Source organism: Balaenoptera musculus, chromosome 19 (genome assembly GCF_009873245.2).
Source record: "Balaenoptera musculus isolate JJ_BM4_2016_0621 chromosome 19, mBalMus1.pri.v3, whole genome shotgun sequence".
Lineage (NCBI taxonomy): Eukaryota > Metazoa > Chordata > Mammalia > Artiodactyla > Balaenopteridae > Balaenoptera > Balaenoptera musculus.
Window position 1 is genome coordinate 19,261,068 of NC_045803.1, and position 15,305 is coordinate 19,276,372.

Here is a 15,305-nt window from a genome sequence, read left to right on the forward strand (position 1 = left end):
ACCATTGTAAAGCAATTATACTCCAATAAAGATGTTAAAAAAAATGTGCTGTATATACATATACCCAATGGAATATGATTTGGCCACAAAAAAAAACAAAATCTTTCCATTTGTGACAATACCTTAAGGACATTATGCTAAATGAAATAAGTCAGAGAAAGACAAATGCTACATAATCTCCACTGGTATGTGGAATCTAAAACCAAAAGAAAACAAAATAAACAAAAAAAACACCTAAGCTCATAGATACAGAGAACAGATTGGTGGTTGCCAGAGCTGGGGTGGGGGGGAATATGGGGGGAAGGTGATGAACTGGGTGAAGGGAGTCAGAAGGTGAAAACTTCCAATTATAAAATAAGTAAGTCATGGGCATATAATGTACAGCATGGTGGCTATAGTTAATAATAATACTGTATTGCATATTTGGAAGTTACTAAGAGTAAATCTTAAAAGTTCTCAACACCAGAAAAAAATTCTGTAACGTGTGGTGTAAATGTTTGTGTAAGTGGGTTAACGTACATACATGTCTTTCCTATCTGTCTGCTGAGAGGGCCTGCAATCAATGACACCCCAGTAGTAATAATGAGCACACCTAGTGCCCTGATCTTAATATCTGAAGACCATTCTTCAATAAAAGGAACCACTTCTTGGAGAAGTGGCTGATTCTAGGGCTGGGACTGGAAAAGGACAAAATTAGCCTGGAGCATCCTGTGGTACCAGAAAGTAAGAGTTTTCAACTATGATGGGGCACATAGAAAGGACACATCAGCCACTTTGAAGAAGCTCCTAACAACTAAATCTGCAACAACTTGAGCAGGAAAATAATGATAATGGTGGATTATATCCTCAGAGTAAAATAAGTATCCAAAGAGTCTATACTAAGATAAATTATTGAATCAATTAATAAATGGGAAGAAGGGTCATTTCTTCCTCATAGATTCCAGTTAAAAATGCAGAAGGCATGATGGAAATGGGCAAACACCACAGAAATAAGTTTTGCAGACAAGAGTCATTGATGGCTATCTGCATGGTCTCCAAGTATCTCCCCATAAGATACTTAATAATTTCAAAAAGGAATAAACAGTAACTCTGCTGAGGAAAAACCTAGCAGACACCACCCTAACCAGGTGATCATGATTAAGATGACAAATAATAAAACATTATCAACATCATAACCCCTGCTCTGACGTACTGAGACGGGCGTCACTTCTGTAGCATTCTTGTTAAAAGCATGCAACAACTCAAGCTAAATCATGAGAAAACATCAAATAAAGCCAATTTGAGTAACATTCTACAAAATAACTGGCCAGTACTCTTCAGAAGTGACAAGGTCTTAAAAGAGGAGGAAAGACAACTGTCACAGATTGGAGGAGACTAAGGAGATTTGACAGTCAGATGCAATGTGGGATCTGAGATCAGATCTGAAACCAGAGAGAGGAAATTAGTGGAAAAACCGGCAAAATTCAAATAAGGTCTGTAGACTTTTTTAAATTATATTTTATCAGTGTAAATTTTCTGGTTTTAATCACTGTACTACTTGTTTGTATGGTTAACATTAGGAGAACCCAGGTAAAGCACATACAAAAATCTCTGCACTATTTTGGCATCTCGTCTGTAAGTGTAAAATTGTTCCAAAACAAAGTTTTAAAATAAATACAGGTTTTAGATGCCCTCTGTGGGCCCTGAGCAGCCCTAGATCTGCAGCTCCATCCACCTCCACACAAGGTACAGAGCTGCTGCGTCCTCATACCACCCTTCATAAAGGGCAGCCAGCCAAAGGTGAACAGCTAATAACTGGGTGGAGGAAAGAGGGGGTTCACAGGTGAGGCCCACTTCCTTTCTACTTACGGTATCTGAATTCTTTACAGTGAGCATAGTCTATACAATGAGAAAATTATGGAAAGGAAAAAGCAGGGAACTAAAACCACACCAAATGTGTGTATTCAAGAAAATTACGTCCTCTTACAAGAAAATAACATTTCACACTCTTCGCTATAGGAATAATTTCTTGTCCATTACTAAATAAAATGCTGTCTAAATAAAATACTAAAGTAATTTTTTAAAGTATTAAAAGAAGAAAAACAGTCCTGGCTAATTTCTGATCTAAGCCAGACCTTGAAAGATTAAGAAAATTTATATGCTGTGTGAATGACATTGTTTTCCTAGGTGTGTACTGTTTTATTAAAATAAGCATTTTAAATAATATTTTAAGAATACAATTCTTTCACTTACCTCTTCATTTTTTGTAGTTACATAAAGGAAAACCTCAAAAGTATCTTCTTCCACAGCACACAATTTGGCTTCCACCTGGGTAGCTGCTAAATAGCATAAATCAAAACATAAAGTAGCTGATATTAAAAGTATGCTTGAGGGACTTCCCTGGTGGCCCAGCGGTTAGGACTCCACGCTTCCACTGCAGGGGGTGCGGGTTCGATCCCTGGTCGGGGAACTAAGATCCCGCACGCCACACCGCGAGGCCAAAAAAAAAAAAAAAAAAAAAGTATGCTTTAAACAACTATGACTATTTCTCACCTATTAATCTCTGCTAACCACTCACGATTACCCAGTGCCACAACATTCAACAGCTTCCTCCCGCAGAAGGGGTCTGGCACTGGGCAAGGCAAGGTGCAGGCTCTCCCAGCACGAAGTCAGCCATGTGTCCTCTGTCCCCCTCAGCCCGCCATCCTCCTCCTGCCACCCCGTGACAGCACCTCGAGCACAGTTCTGGGCCCTCTCTTCTTTTCCAGTGACTCCCAAACCCACGTGCCGAGTCACAGTCTTTCACCTGAGTCCATTCCACCCCTCCAAATGCCCCACAGAGCAGTTCCATGTGTGGGCACCAATAGGCACTCCGCTCCGTCCTTTACAAACGTATTGCATTTCACTCTTACCACAACACTTTGGGGTAAGCGCTGTTATCACTTTACAGGAGAGGAGGCTATGCAGACGTAGCAGGATGGTATTCAACCCAAGCACTCTGCCTCCTCCAAACCTGTGTCTCCCGGGCCCCCTGTGGGCTCACAAGGGCCCAAGCTACAAAACCAGAGGCGCCCCTCCCTCCCATTTCTCCCAGGTGCAGCGCCTCTGGTTGCTCCTTTACCCGGACAGTGGGGCAGTGGAGGAGAGGGGCCAGCACCCCAGGCAATGCAAACTCACTACTCCTCAGAACAGCCCTGGAGTTCGGCACAGTTATTTGGCTCAGACTGCCAGGGGTTAGGACAGATGTCACAAATGAGAGTCTATTTTACAGCCAAAGATATAAAATAAGAAGAGCACACTAAATAGGCGCTGAGACATTCTACACATCTTCATTAGCAATGACGGTGATCACACAGTAAGTATCCATTTACTACCCCTTGCTCGCTAAAAAAAAGTTAGGCATTTCATCAACTGTTGGTTCAATGAAATGCACGTACATTTATTTTGCAGTGCTGCAGCTTCTGTGCAAACTAAGAGACAGGCATTATTATTGTGTAAGGGTCCTCGCCCACATAGCTCCTTCCTGATTTCACCTGTCAATTACTGATGCCCACATCCACCCCAAAAATTCCAGGGGTGCAGAGTCACTGTGACACTTGGGGTGGAAGAAGCTCCAGGTCACTTATGAACCCCACAAAGGGGGTCAAACAGCTAAGCACGCACATCTCAAACCCCCTCATCAACAGAAGGTGTCAGTTCAGAGCAGGCTGCAGTGATCATGCACTTGCCTCACCTTTTAGGATGTTCTGAAAGTACCGAATAGCTGCACTGTCCCACTTCTTGGCAGGTCTGGAACAGAGAACAGAGGCAACTTCATTAAGTAAAAAGCTGAGGCCAGTACGCTAACATCATTTAGTAAATTATACACTGGATGTTTCTGATATTACACGTTGAACATATGATGCAGGTAACGGGGAGTCTGGCTCTGGCCTGGGGGTGATGATCCCAGCTGCACCCCACAGCAGACTTCTCTTCCATGCCCGCCTGTGCCAGTGCAGAGACTCGCTGAGAATGGGCCCCTTTCTGGGGCTTCCTGAGCTACCGTGCCCACCTCCATGGCATCATCTGTCCCAACACCATCGTCCCATTACCTGCGACACCTGTCTCCCAGCCAGAACGCTAGCTTCCCAGGACAGGGACCCTGAGTGAGGATTGCTCAGCACAGGCTGGCACAGAGCGAGGGCTCCACACGTGTTGGTTAAACCAACATTCTAAAAGTGGCTGTGGGAAACGCAGCCACTACTGTCTCGTGGTACCCCTTTCACCGTGTCCCATTTCTCCCTATCATCTTGTCCTTTCCTATGTGTGATACTGTGATTTATGATAAGAAATATATATTTTGTCATTGTCCCTGTTTCTGGCACAGAGTTCAGTGATGAGAGTGACAAGGTGACGAGTGGAAAGCACCAAGGTAACTTAAGAATGGGGGCTGGTTGCCAGGGGAACCAACCTTGTGATTAGAGGGTTGGAACTTTCAGTCCCACCAACCTGACCTCCAGGGAGGAGAAAGGGGCTGGAGGTTGAATCAATTGCCAATGGCCAAAGGTTTAATCAATCATGGCTAGGTAATGAAGCCTCCATAAACACCAAAAATGGCCTAGGTTGGGAGCTTCTGGGCTGGTGAACACGTGGAGATGTGGGGGACAGGTGTGCCTGGAGAGGGGAGGAAGCGCCTCTCCCCACACCTTGCCCTGTGCATCTCTTCCATCTGGCTGCTCCTGAGTTATCTCTTTTATACTAAACTGGTAATCTAGTAAGTAAAATGTTTCTGAGTTCTGAGAGCAAATTCATCAAACCCAAGAAGGGAACCTCTCATTTATAGCCATCCCAGTCAGAAGCACAGGTGACAACCCAGACTTGAAATTGGCATCTGAAGTTCGGGGGGGTGCTGGGGGAGGTCTTGTAGGGTGGAGCCCTTAACCTGTGGGATCTGATGCTATGTCAGGTTAAGCTGCCTTAATTGCTTGGTGGTGTGTTAAAACACACACACACACACACACACACACACTCTCCCAAACTGGAGTCAGAGTCATACTATGCTTTGGAAAGAAAATCGCAGGAGAAGCTATAGGCAGTGGAAGATCATGAAAAACCAGTATTTGGAAGCATGGAACAAAAATCAAATAAAGTAAGGTTGGAGTGACATGTTTTCTGTTTCTCCACTGGTTTTATGTATCAGAGACGCCATCACCATCCTCCAAGGGTTGTTTCAAAGATCAAATGAGGTAATGTACATAAAGCACTCAGCCCTGTTATTTTTATTTTTACTAAGATACTAAGCACATTACTTCAAGAGAATCACAAAGGGTTTCCGAAGGGAGGTATAAACAAACAAACAAACGAATACAGTGGTTTGAAAACCTTGCTGTACAAAAAATTACCTAATAAGCTTTTTGTTTTTTAACAAAATGTAGTAGATTCCTAATAAGGAAAAGGCCCAAGAGAAAAATCAATCAATCTAGTCTATGAACAAGTAAGTCAACAAGTCTGTCACAGGTTAATCAATGAGTCTGTGTGTCTGTGTATGTGTGTCTCTCTCTCTCTCAACACAGGCGTGCGCACACACACACACACACATACTAACTATGTGAAGAGATACCCAACTTCACAAGTCAGAAAAATACAACTTAAAACAAAATAGCATTGTCCGGCAAACAAGCATAAGTTAAAAAGCCTGATGATATTCTGCGTTGTGTGGGGAGAGCAGCCCTTTCTATACCCAGTGATGGGAGTACAGACCACTAGTCCTTTGGAAGGGCAATTTAACAAAAACCGTAATACACATGTTAAGACAGACATTCCAGATGAGGCGCAAACACAAAACCAGCAACATCAAAGAAGGTGATCAAAACCCAGTAAGATCACTTACCTGAAGCCCTTCTTCGCCTACACTGAGGGTCTCCTAGGGTTGGGTGTGTCCAAGGCTGGGAAGGCCCCTGGGGAGCACTGTGGTGGCGCTGGGAACGGGGTAATGCAGAGGGGGCGTGAGAAAGACAGGGGTCTGCCTCTGAGGAAGAGCTGGGCACAGAGAGCTGGCTGCTCTGCAAGAGGGACAGGAAGGGGGCAGGCGCTGCTGGGCAGCCTGGCAGAGCAGCGGCCTCAGCAGAGACCAGCTGGCTTATTAGTGTGGATTCCGAGGCAGCCGCAAGAGTGATGCATTCATCATCCCAAGGGAGCTACAGGTGATGAGGGCTGGGGGCGTGGAGGTGGGAGGGTCTCCACAGATCCCACAAAAGCATCCATAAGAGAGGCAGCTTCCAAGTTCAGAGAGAACTTAGAATGCAACATCACTGGGACGTGCAAGTTGAATCAAAATCGTGCTGCTTCCCATAGCTTCTTCTCCCACAAAGCCACAGTGTTGGAGGCGGAGGATGGGGCTAGCCCCAGGACCTCAGGTAGTGCTCATTCAAGACAGCAAAGATCACAGTCAGAACTCCGACACAGCACTGCCCCATGCAGGGACCCATCCTGTACAAACGCTGGCAATGTGGTCAAATTACTAGACAGGGGTGTGTGTGTGTGTGTGTGTGTGTGTGTGTGATACATGTGTACACATGTGCATGCATGCATGTATATATTTCTGCATCTATATATCTCACTTTACCTATATTCTTATGAGAATGTACAGTGCAAAATGGTTTGGTAACAATCTAGCTGGCTATCAAGAGGGGAGTGGTTAAAGACAGCAAGTATGCCAACTGTATTCACCCAGGAAAACGACTGAAAGTAGAAGGGAATACGTGTACTGGCAAAGAACTTCAAAATACTAGGCTGGCCAAAAGGTTTGTTCTTTTTTTCCATAAGATGGCTCTAGTAGCACTTAATTGTGTTTAACTTCATTCGAAACAATTTTGTTAGATTGTATTGTGACAGCTGTCATATCAGCGTGCATTTAAAAAAAAAATCAAAAATTTTTGGTGAATTTTTGTGTAGCCATTTTAATATTGAAGATGGAAGAAAAAGAGCAACATTTTCAGCATATTATGCTTTATTATTTCAAGAAAGGTAAAAATGCAACTGAAACGCAAAAAAAGATTTGTGCAGTGCATGGAGAAGGTGCTGTGACTGATCGAATGTGTCAAAAGTGGTTTGCGAAGTTTCGTGCTGGAGATTTCTCACTGGACGATGCTCCATGGTCGGGTAGACCAGTTGAAGTTGATAGCGATCAAATTGAGACAGTGATTGAGAACAATCAACGTTATGCCATGTGGGAGATAGCCAACACACTCAAAATATCCAAATCAAGCGCTGAAAATCATTTGCACCAGCTTGGTTATGTTAAGCGCTTTGATGTTTGGGTTCCACATAAGTTAAGCGAAAAACACCTTCTTGACCATATTTCTGCATACGATTCTCTACTTTTTTTTTTTTTAAACATTTGGCTTCCACTTTTTAAAAAAAATTTTATTTATCTTTATTTTTGGCTGCACTGGGTCTTCGTTGCTGCACGGGGGCTTTCTCTAGTTCTGGCGAGCGGGAGCTACTCTTCGTTGCGGTGTGCGGGCTTCTCATTGCGGTGGCTTCTCTTGTTGCAGAGCACGGGGCTCTAGGTGCGCCGGTTTCAGTAGTTGTGGCATGTGGGCTCAGTAGCTGTGGCTCACAGGCTCAGTAGCTGTGGCACATGGGCTTAGTTCCTCCGCAGCATGTGGGATCTTCCTGGACCAGGGATCAAACCTGTGTCCGCTGCACTGGCAGGTGGATTCTTAACCACTGTGCCACCAGGGAAGTCCCAAATGCATAATCTTCCATCAGGATAACACAAAGACTGCATGTATATTTGATGACCAGGCAAAAACTGTTACAGCTTGGCTGGGAAGTTCTGATTCATCCGCCGTATACACCAGACACTGCACCTTCAGATTTCCATTTATTTAGGTCTTTACAAAATTCTCTTAATGGAAAAAATTTCAGTTCCCTGGATGACTGTAAAAGGCACCTGGAACAGTTCTTTGCTCAAAAAGATAAAAGTTTTGGGAAGATGGAATTATGAAGTTGCCTGAAAAATGGCAGAAGGTAGTGGAACAAAAGGGTAAATATGTTGTTCAATAAAGCTCTTCGTGAAAATGAAAAATGTGTCCTTTATTTTTACTTAAAAACCAAAGGCACTTTTTGGCCAACTCAATACATTCTTAAGTTAAATTTGCCAATAAGACAGTGTGTTCTAATTTTCATTAAAAGCTCCACGCATGTGAATATGTATAAAAGCACTGAAAAAGGTCTGCAAGTTCAGAGCCTGAACAGGTCACAGAGGCCTCCCAGGAGGGAGGGAGGGAGGAAATGGGGCTGGAGAAGGATGTCATGGACTTTCTTTTAATGCTCCATGATCAGATGTATAAATGTTTCTCTTTACACTTAATTTATCCCTTTTTGTAAGTTAAGAAGCCGAATAGCTCAGAGCTCAGACCATACTCTAACCCCCTCACACCACAGCCTCTGGAGATGGGGCTACATGGCCAGGTTTGACACAGTGACTCAGAAGACACCTCCTGAAGGACAAAGAGACCTTTGAAATCGCTTAGCACTTCTCAAGAGGATCTGATTTCACATAAACATCATACACTCAATTTAAGACTTTTACTAATGATTCAGCATATGTTAGAAGCTGTACTTACACAATCTCAGTGCTGTCTTCACAGAAGTCAATGTGCAATGTGACAGGTTTTGTGCAGTATAGTCTGAATTTTTTTGCTCTGTAGGGAAGCCGCATAAAAGTTTCTACTGCAACTCGGATGCTTAACAGTGAAACAGAAACAGTTCCATAATTAAAAAAATTATATATAACATATTTCTTTAAAGTACACCTACATAATTAAAATACTTAACATGAAACAAAACACACAAAACATGATTATTTCTGTTTCTATTATAGCCACCAACAGCAGCAAGTGCTTGGAGACATTTGCCCAGCAAGGTGAAAACTGGTTCTTGGGGGCTGAGAAAAATCTTACTTTTTTATGTATAAAGCACAGATATACATATAGTACATAAAAGATACTCAGTAATCTTTGGCGTTAAAATTTCATGGCATGGGGGCGGGGAGACATTAGAAAAACACTGTCTCAGATTGAGAAACACTGGGTAATAACGAACAAACCTGGAAGCAAATTCTATTTAAGTTTTTAAAATAGCAATTTCAATACACGACCAGAATTACCTTGAAGCTTCTGTAAATAAGCAGATGTTTTAAGAATTAGTATTTGTCAACTTTGCACAAAAGAGCTGATGGACTGAGGTTTCATAAGTTGTTCAGCGTTTTTATTTCCATTCTCCTTCAGGCAAGCAACAGAGCACGTGAACATATGGTTTCGACATCAACAGGTTCTCAGGGGCCGTGTGTGGGCAGCCTGGCCACCTCGGTCGCGGACAGTTTAGAAAAGGCGGCTGCCCTAACCGCCCCTCCGGGCCTCCCTGCTCTAATCATACGACTCTCTTGCCCAAAACAAACTAAACTTAAAACTCCAAATACTAAGAGGAAATCTCTCCAAACCATTAAATACGATGTTATTTTTAATAACCACTATGGTTATAAGGGTGCAGAACCACAAGCTGGAAAGGCACCTCCTTTTCCATGAAGACCTGCCAGCCCCGCTGTGGGAGCGGCTCCCTGACACAGACTCCCCATCAGGGCACCCGCCTACCCTGCAGCTGGGACCGCTCTTTCTCTTTCGGAAGAAGGGTCCTCATGTTTATTATTTATTATTTATTAAACTGATATCCTCTGACTCTGGGATAGGAAACCATGAAAAAATTACCACAAACACCAAGACTGACTTGCTGACAGTGTTTTCTAGGGAACCATGGTGTGTGGTCCTGGAGTCATTGAGGGTCACTCTGAACGGCCTCCCATCTTCTGTGACAGTCACACCCTCACTCTGTTAAGCAGGACAACGAGGGACACACGCTCTGCTCTCTGCAATCTGAGGCTGTGCCAGCAAACCATCCCTTCTGTGGCAACAAGAAGAGTTTCTCTCTGCCTCCTGGTAGCCAGGTAACCCGAAGGACCCATTCCATCACCTGAGCAAACTCAGGGGACATGCCACGCCAGGCCAGGAGAGCAACTGACAGAGAGCACCTGCACTTTCTAGGAAGGAAGGCAGAAGGAGGGCCGGAGCCGCCTGCTGAGTCCTCATCCTGAGCACCTGCTCTTACATTCACTGCTTGTAAAACCGGAACCTGCAAGTCTTCCCTTCTTGAAGCTCTCGCCCCTTACTTTGGAAATTGACATTCTCCTTGAAAACTGACATTTGTCCCCTAAAGAGCATAAGGCAAAATAAATAATACATACATACTTTTTGGATTTCACTGGAATGTACTTGGCAAAATCCACAAGGAAACACTCTGTGAGGTAATGGTCTGCTGAAGACACTATTGACTTAATTACAGCCCTGCACCAGCACTTCAGTTCCTCACAATAAACCACACAAACCTACAAAATAAAAAGAAAACTTCAGTGTTAAAACCTCTAGTCATACTCAGAAAATTGTAAGATACTAATGAAAGAAATCAAAAATGACACAAACAGATGGAGAGATATACCACGTTCTTGGATTGGAAGAATCAATATTGTGAAAATGACTATACTGCCCAAAGCAATCTACAGATTCAATGCAATCCCTATCAAATTACCAATGACATTTTTCACAGAATTAGAACAAAAAAACTTACAATTTGTATGGAAATACAAAAGACCGTGAATAGCCAAAGCAATTTTGAGAAAGAAAAATGGAGATGGAAGAATCAGGCTCCCTGACTTCAGACTATACTACAAAGCCACAGTAATCAAAACAGTATGGTACTGGCACAAACACAGAAATATATATCAATGGAACAGGATAGAAAGTCCAGAGACAAACCCACACACCTATGGTCACCTGATCGTTGACAAAGGAGGCAAGACTATACAATGGAGAAAAGACAGTCTTTTCAATAAGTGGTGTTGGGAAAACTGGACAGCTACATGTAAAAGAGTGAAATTAGAACACTCCCTAACACCATTCACAAAAATAAACTCAAAATGGATTAAAGACCTAAATGTAAAGCCAGATACTATAAAACTCTTAGAGGAAAACACAGGCAGAACACTCTTGACATAAATAACAGCAAGGTCTTTTTCAAAGCACCCCCTATAGTAATGAAAATAAAAACAAAAATAAACAAATGAGACCTAATTAAACTTAAAAGCTTTTGCACAGCAGAGGAAACCATAAACAAAACAAAAAGACAACCCTCAGAATGGGAGAAAAATATTGGGTTGGCCAAGAAGTTCCTTCAGTTTTTAAGTAAAAATAAGAGACACATTTTTCATTTTCTCCAAGAACTTTATTGAACAACGTATTCACCCTTTGGTTCCACTACCTTTCGTGATTTTTCAGGCAACTTCATAATTCCATCTTCCCAAAACTTTTTATCTTTTTGAGCAAAGAACTGTTCCAGGTGCCTTTTACAGTCGTCCAGGGAATTGAACATTTTTCCATTAAGAGAATTTTGTAAAGACCTAAATAAATGGAAATCTGGAGGTGCAGTGTCTGGTGCATACAGCGGATGAATGAGAACTTCCCAGCCAAGCTGTAATAGTTTTTGCCTGGTCATGAAAGAAACATGCAGTCTTTGCGTTATCCTGATGGAAGATTATGAGTTTTCTGTTGACTAATTCTGGATGCTTTTTGTCGAGTGCTGCTTTCAGTTGGTCTAATTGGGAGCAGTACTTGTTGGAATTAATCGTTTGGTTTTCCAGCAGGAGCTCATAATAGAGGATTCCCTTCCAATCCCACCATATACACAACATCACCTTCTTTGGATGAAGACCAGCCTTTGGTGTGGTTCGTGGTGATTCATGTCCCTCGCCCCACGATCTCTTCCATTCCACATTATTATGCAGTAACCACTTTTCATCGCCTATCACAATCTGTTTAAAAAACGGAACATTTTCAATACGTTTCAGTAGAGAATGGATACGGAAATACGGTCAAGAAGGTTTTTTTTTCGCTTAACTTACGTGGAACCCAAACATCAAAGCGATTAACATAACCAAGCTGGTGCAAATGATTTTCAACGCTTGATTTGGATATTTTGAGTATGTCAGCTATCTCCCACGTGGTATGACGTTCATTGTTCTCAATCAATGTCTCGATTTGATCGCTATCAACTTCAACTGGTCTACCCAACCGTGGAGCATCGTCCAGTGAGAAATCTCCAGCACGAAACTTCACAAACCATTTTTGACACGTTCAATCAGTCACAGCACCTTCTCCATGAACTGAACAAAATCTTTTTTTTGCGTTTCAGTTGCATTTTCACCTTTCTTGAAATAATAAAGCATAATATGCTGAAAATGTTGCTTTTTTCCTTCCATCTTCAATATTAAAATGGCTACACAAAAATTCACCAATTTTGATTATTTTTTTTAAATGCATGCTGATATGTCACAATACAATCTAACAAAATTGTTTTGAATGAAGTTAAAGACAACTAAGCACTATTAGAGCCATCTTAGGAAAAAAATGAATGAACCTTTTGGCCAACCCAATATCTGCAAATGAAGCAACTGACAAAGGATTAATCTCCAAAATATACAAAACAGCTCATGCAGCTCAATATAAAAAAAAAAAACCCAACCCAATAAAAAGTGGGTTAGAAGACCTAAATAGACATCTCTCCAAAGAAGACATAAAGACAGTTAAAAAGCACATGAAAAGATGCTCAACATCACTAATTATTAGAGAAATGCAAATCAAAACTGCAATGAAGTATCACCTCACACCGGTAAGAATGGCCATCATCAAAAAATCTACAAACAATAAACGCTGGAGGGGGTGTGGAGAAAAGGGAACCCTCCTACACTGTTGGTGGGAATGTAAACTGGTATGGCCACTATGGAGAACAGTATGGAGGTTCCTTAAAAAACTAAAAATAGAACTACCATATGATCCAGCAATCCCTGGGCATATATCCGGAGAAAACCATAATTCGAAAAGACACATGCACCCCAATGTTCATTGCAGCACTATTTTATTGAGCTCAATATTGAGCCAGGACGTGGAAGCAACCTAAATGTCCACCGACAGAGGAATGGATAAAGATGATGTGGTATACATACACAATGTAATATTACTCAGCCGTAAAAAAGAATGAAATAATGCCATTTGCAGCAACATGGAGATTGTCATACTGAGTGAAGTAAATCAGACAGAGAAAGACAAATATCATATGATATCGCTTTTATGTGGAATCCAAAAAAAGAGTACCAATGTACTTACCTACAAAACAGAAATAGAGTTATAGATGTAGAAAACAAACTTATGGTTACCAGGGAGTAAGTGGGGGGGGGGGTGGAGGGATAAGTTGGAAGACTGGGATTAACATATACCCACTGCTATATATAAAATAGATAACTAATAAGGACCTACTGTATAGCACAGAGAACTCTACTCAATACTCTATAATGGCCTATATGGGAAAAGAATCTAAAAAAGAGTGGATGTATGTATAACAGATTCACTTTGTTGTACACCTGCAACTAACATAACGTAAATCAACCATACTACAATAAAAATTTTAAAAATTAAATTAAAAATCTCTAGTCAATAATGAGAGAACTAAAAGGTACTCTCAACATCATCTCATACCTTTTACCTTAAAGACGCAAGGAGGCTGGATCACCCCAAGCTAAACACTGCTTATTGGGAAAACAAGAACACAGGGCACCTGAATTCTATTTCATTGGTTTTCTTACTACAATCACTTTGACTTCTTAACTAAGGAGAATTTTTAGGAAGTGAAATAAGGAAAATGCATTGCCTTACCTTCTTAAATCAGAAAACAAAACTTACAAACAACTGTCAGTCATGTGCCAGGACAACACGAAATCACAACCCCAGCCTCATCTTCCCGGTTCTGCTTCCCATGCCTGTTTACCACCCTCTAACATTTGTTTGCTATCAGCCACAACTGGACGTCAGTGCCATGATGAAGGGGATTTTTGTCTTTTTGTTTACTGCCATATTCCCAGCACCTAGAACAGTGCTTGGCAGGTACTGTGTCTTCAAAAACTAATCATTGAATGACTGCATAAATACCTGCAGCCCCCTTTTAGGGAAACTGCCCTGCTAGAGTGACAGTGCTTGGCATCCTGACTGTCCCATGGGACTGCCAGGCCACAGACAGGCAAACCATATGCTGACCACAGGCTTATAAAGTGGCTCAGCGGGGAGAGCTGTGCCCAATAGGGAAGAAGTGGGACAGTGGAGATCCCTGCCCTTGGGAACTGAAGTTGGAAAACACAGGGCAGCTATTCTGCAAGGGATGTGTTCTTGAGAGCCTCACATAATTCAGGACTCAAATAATTCAAGAAAAATTGTGCCAAAGGATGGAGGGTATTTCTGTTTCATGCTTAAGTCAAAGACACCTGTAGCTAATAATTCACACAGTCAGTTAACACTGAAAAGGTGGTATACTAGGGCTTCCTCTAGCCAATAAAGAGATAATTTAAGCATCAAGAAAAACGATTACAACTGATGAATACATTAAAAGCCATGAGTTCAATATAGTACTTAAAAATAACAAGGAGAGAAAAACAAAACAAACCTCTAGATGTAAATGTAGATAACTAGGCACAGGAAAATTAATACGGGAAAGAATCAAGCAATTTTTCCACCTTTCCAGTATTACTTCAGGAAGGCAAACAGTTCTAACAGATGAGGGAAAGTTCTCTATGGAAGAATTCCAGCTCATGAATGCAGAAGCAATGTGAAAATGACCATTTTGCAAGCATAAATGAAAGAGCTGATTTGGGCGGTGGTGGTCACTGGACAGCATTACTAGCTGATGGGAACCACAGGTGGCACTTAGGCTGCCGCCATCTGAATGCAGCTGTCAACCTCAGCATCACCAAAAGTGAGATTCTCTCCCAATTCAATACAAGAGGAACCTCACAGCACCAGTCATTCTTGGGGAAAAAAAGTGACTATAAATGTAATCAAAGCTTTATATTTATCAGTCTGCAGGAAATATAGGGGATGAAAGGAAAAGTTCACCACCACCACAAGGAAGCAACCAGGCTATACAGAACGTGGAATATTTTAAAAGGACAACTTACCTGGTTTCGTTTCTTCAACAAGTAAACGGTGGACTTCCCTGGTGGCGCAGTGGTTAAGAATCCACCTGCCAATGCAGGGGACATGGGTTCGATCCCTGGTCCGGGAAGATCCCACATGCCGCGGAGCAACTAAGCCTGTGCGCCACAACTACTGAGCCTGCACTCTAGAGCTTGCGAACCATAACTACTGAGCTCACGTGCCACAACTACTGAAGCCCGTACGCCTAAAGCC

The 15,305-nt window shown here is 42.1% G+C and overlaps 1 protein-coding gene across 1 annotated transcript in view; it reads right to left on the reverse strand.

Annotated features, from left to right (window-relative positions):
• Positions 1-15,305, reverse strand: part of TDRD12 (tudor domain containing 12) — an 82,005-nt gene that overhangs the window by 57,052 nt on the left and 9,648 nt on the right. Inside the window, exons 3-6 of the mRNA XM_036835059.1 lie at positions 10,269-10,405; positions 8,592-8,711; positions 3,713-3,768; positions 2,233-2,318 (exon numbers count right to left, since the gene is read on the reverse strand). Coding sequence (XP_036690954.1) covers positions 2,233-2,318; positions 3,713-3,768; positions 8,592-8,711; positions 10,269-10,405 — 399 coding nt within the window. The remainder of the gene's footprint in view (positions 1-2,232; positions 2,319-3,712; positions 3,769-8,591; positions 8,712-10,268; positions 10,406-15,305) is intronic.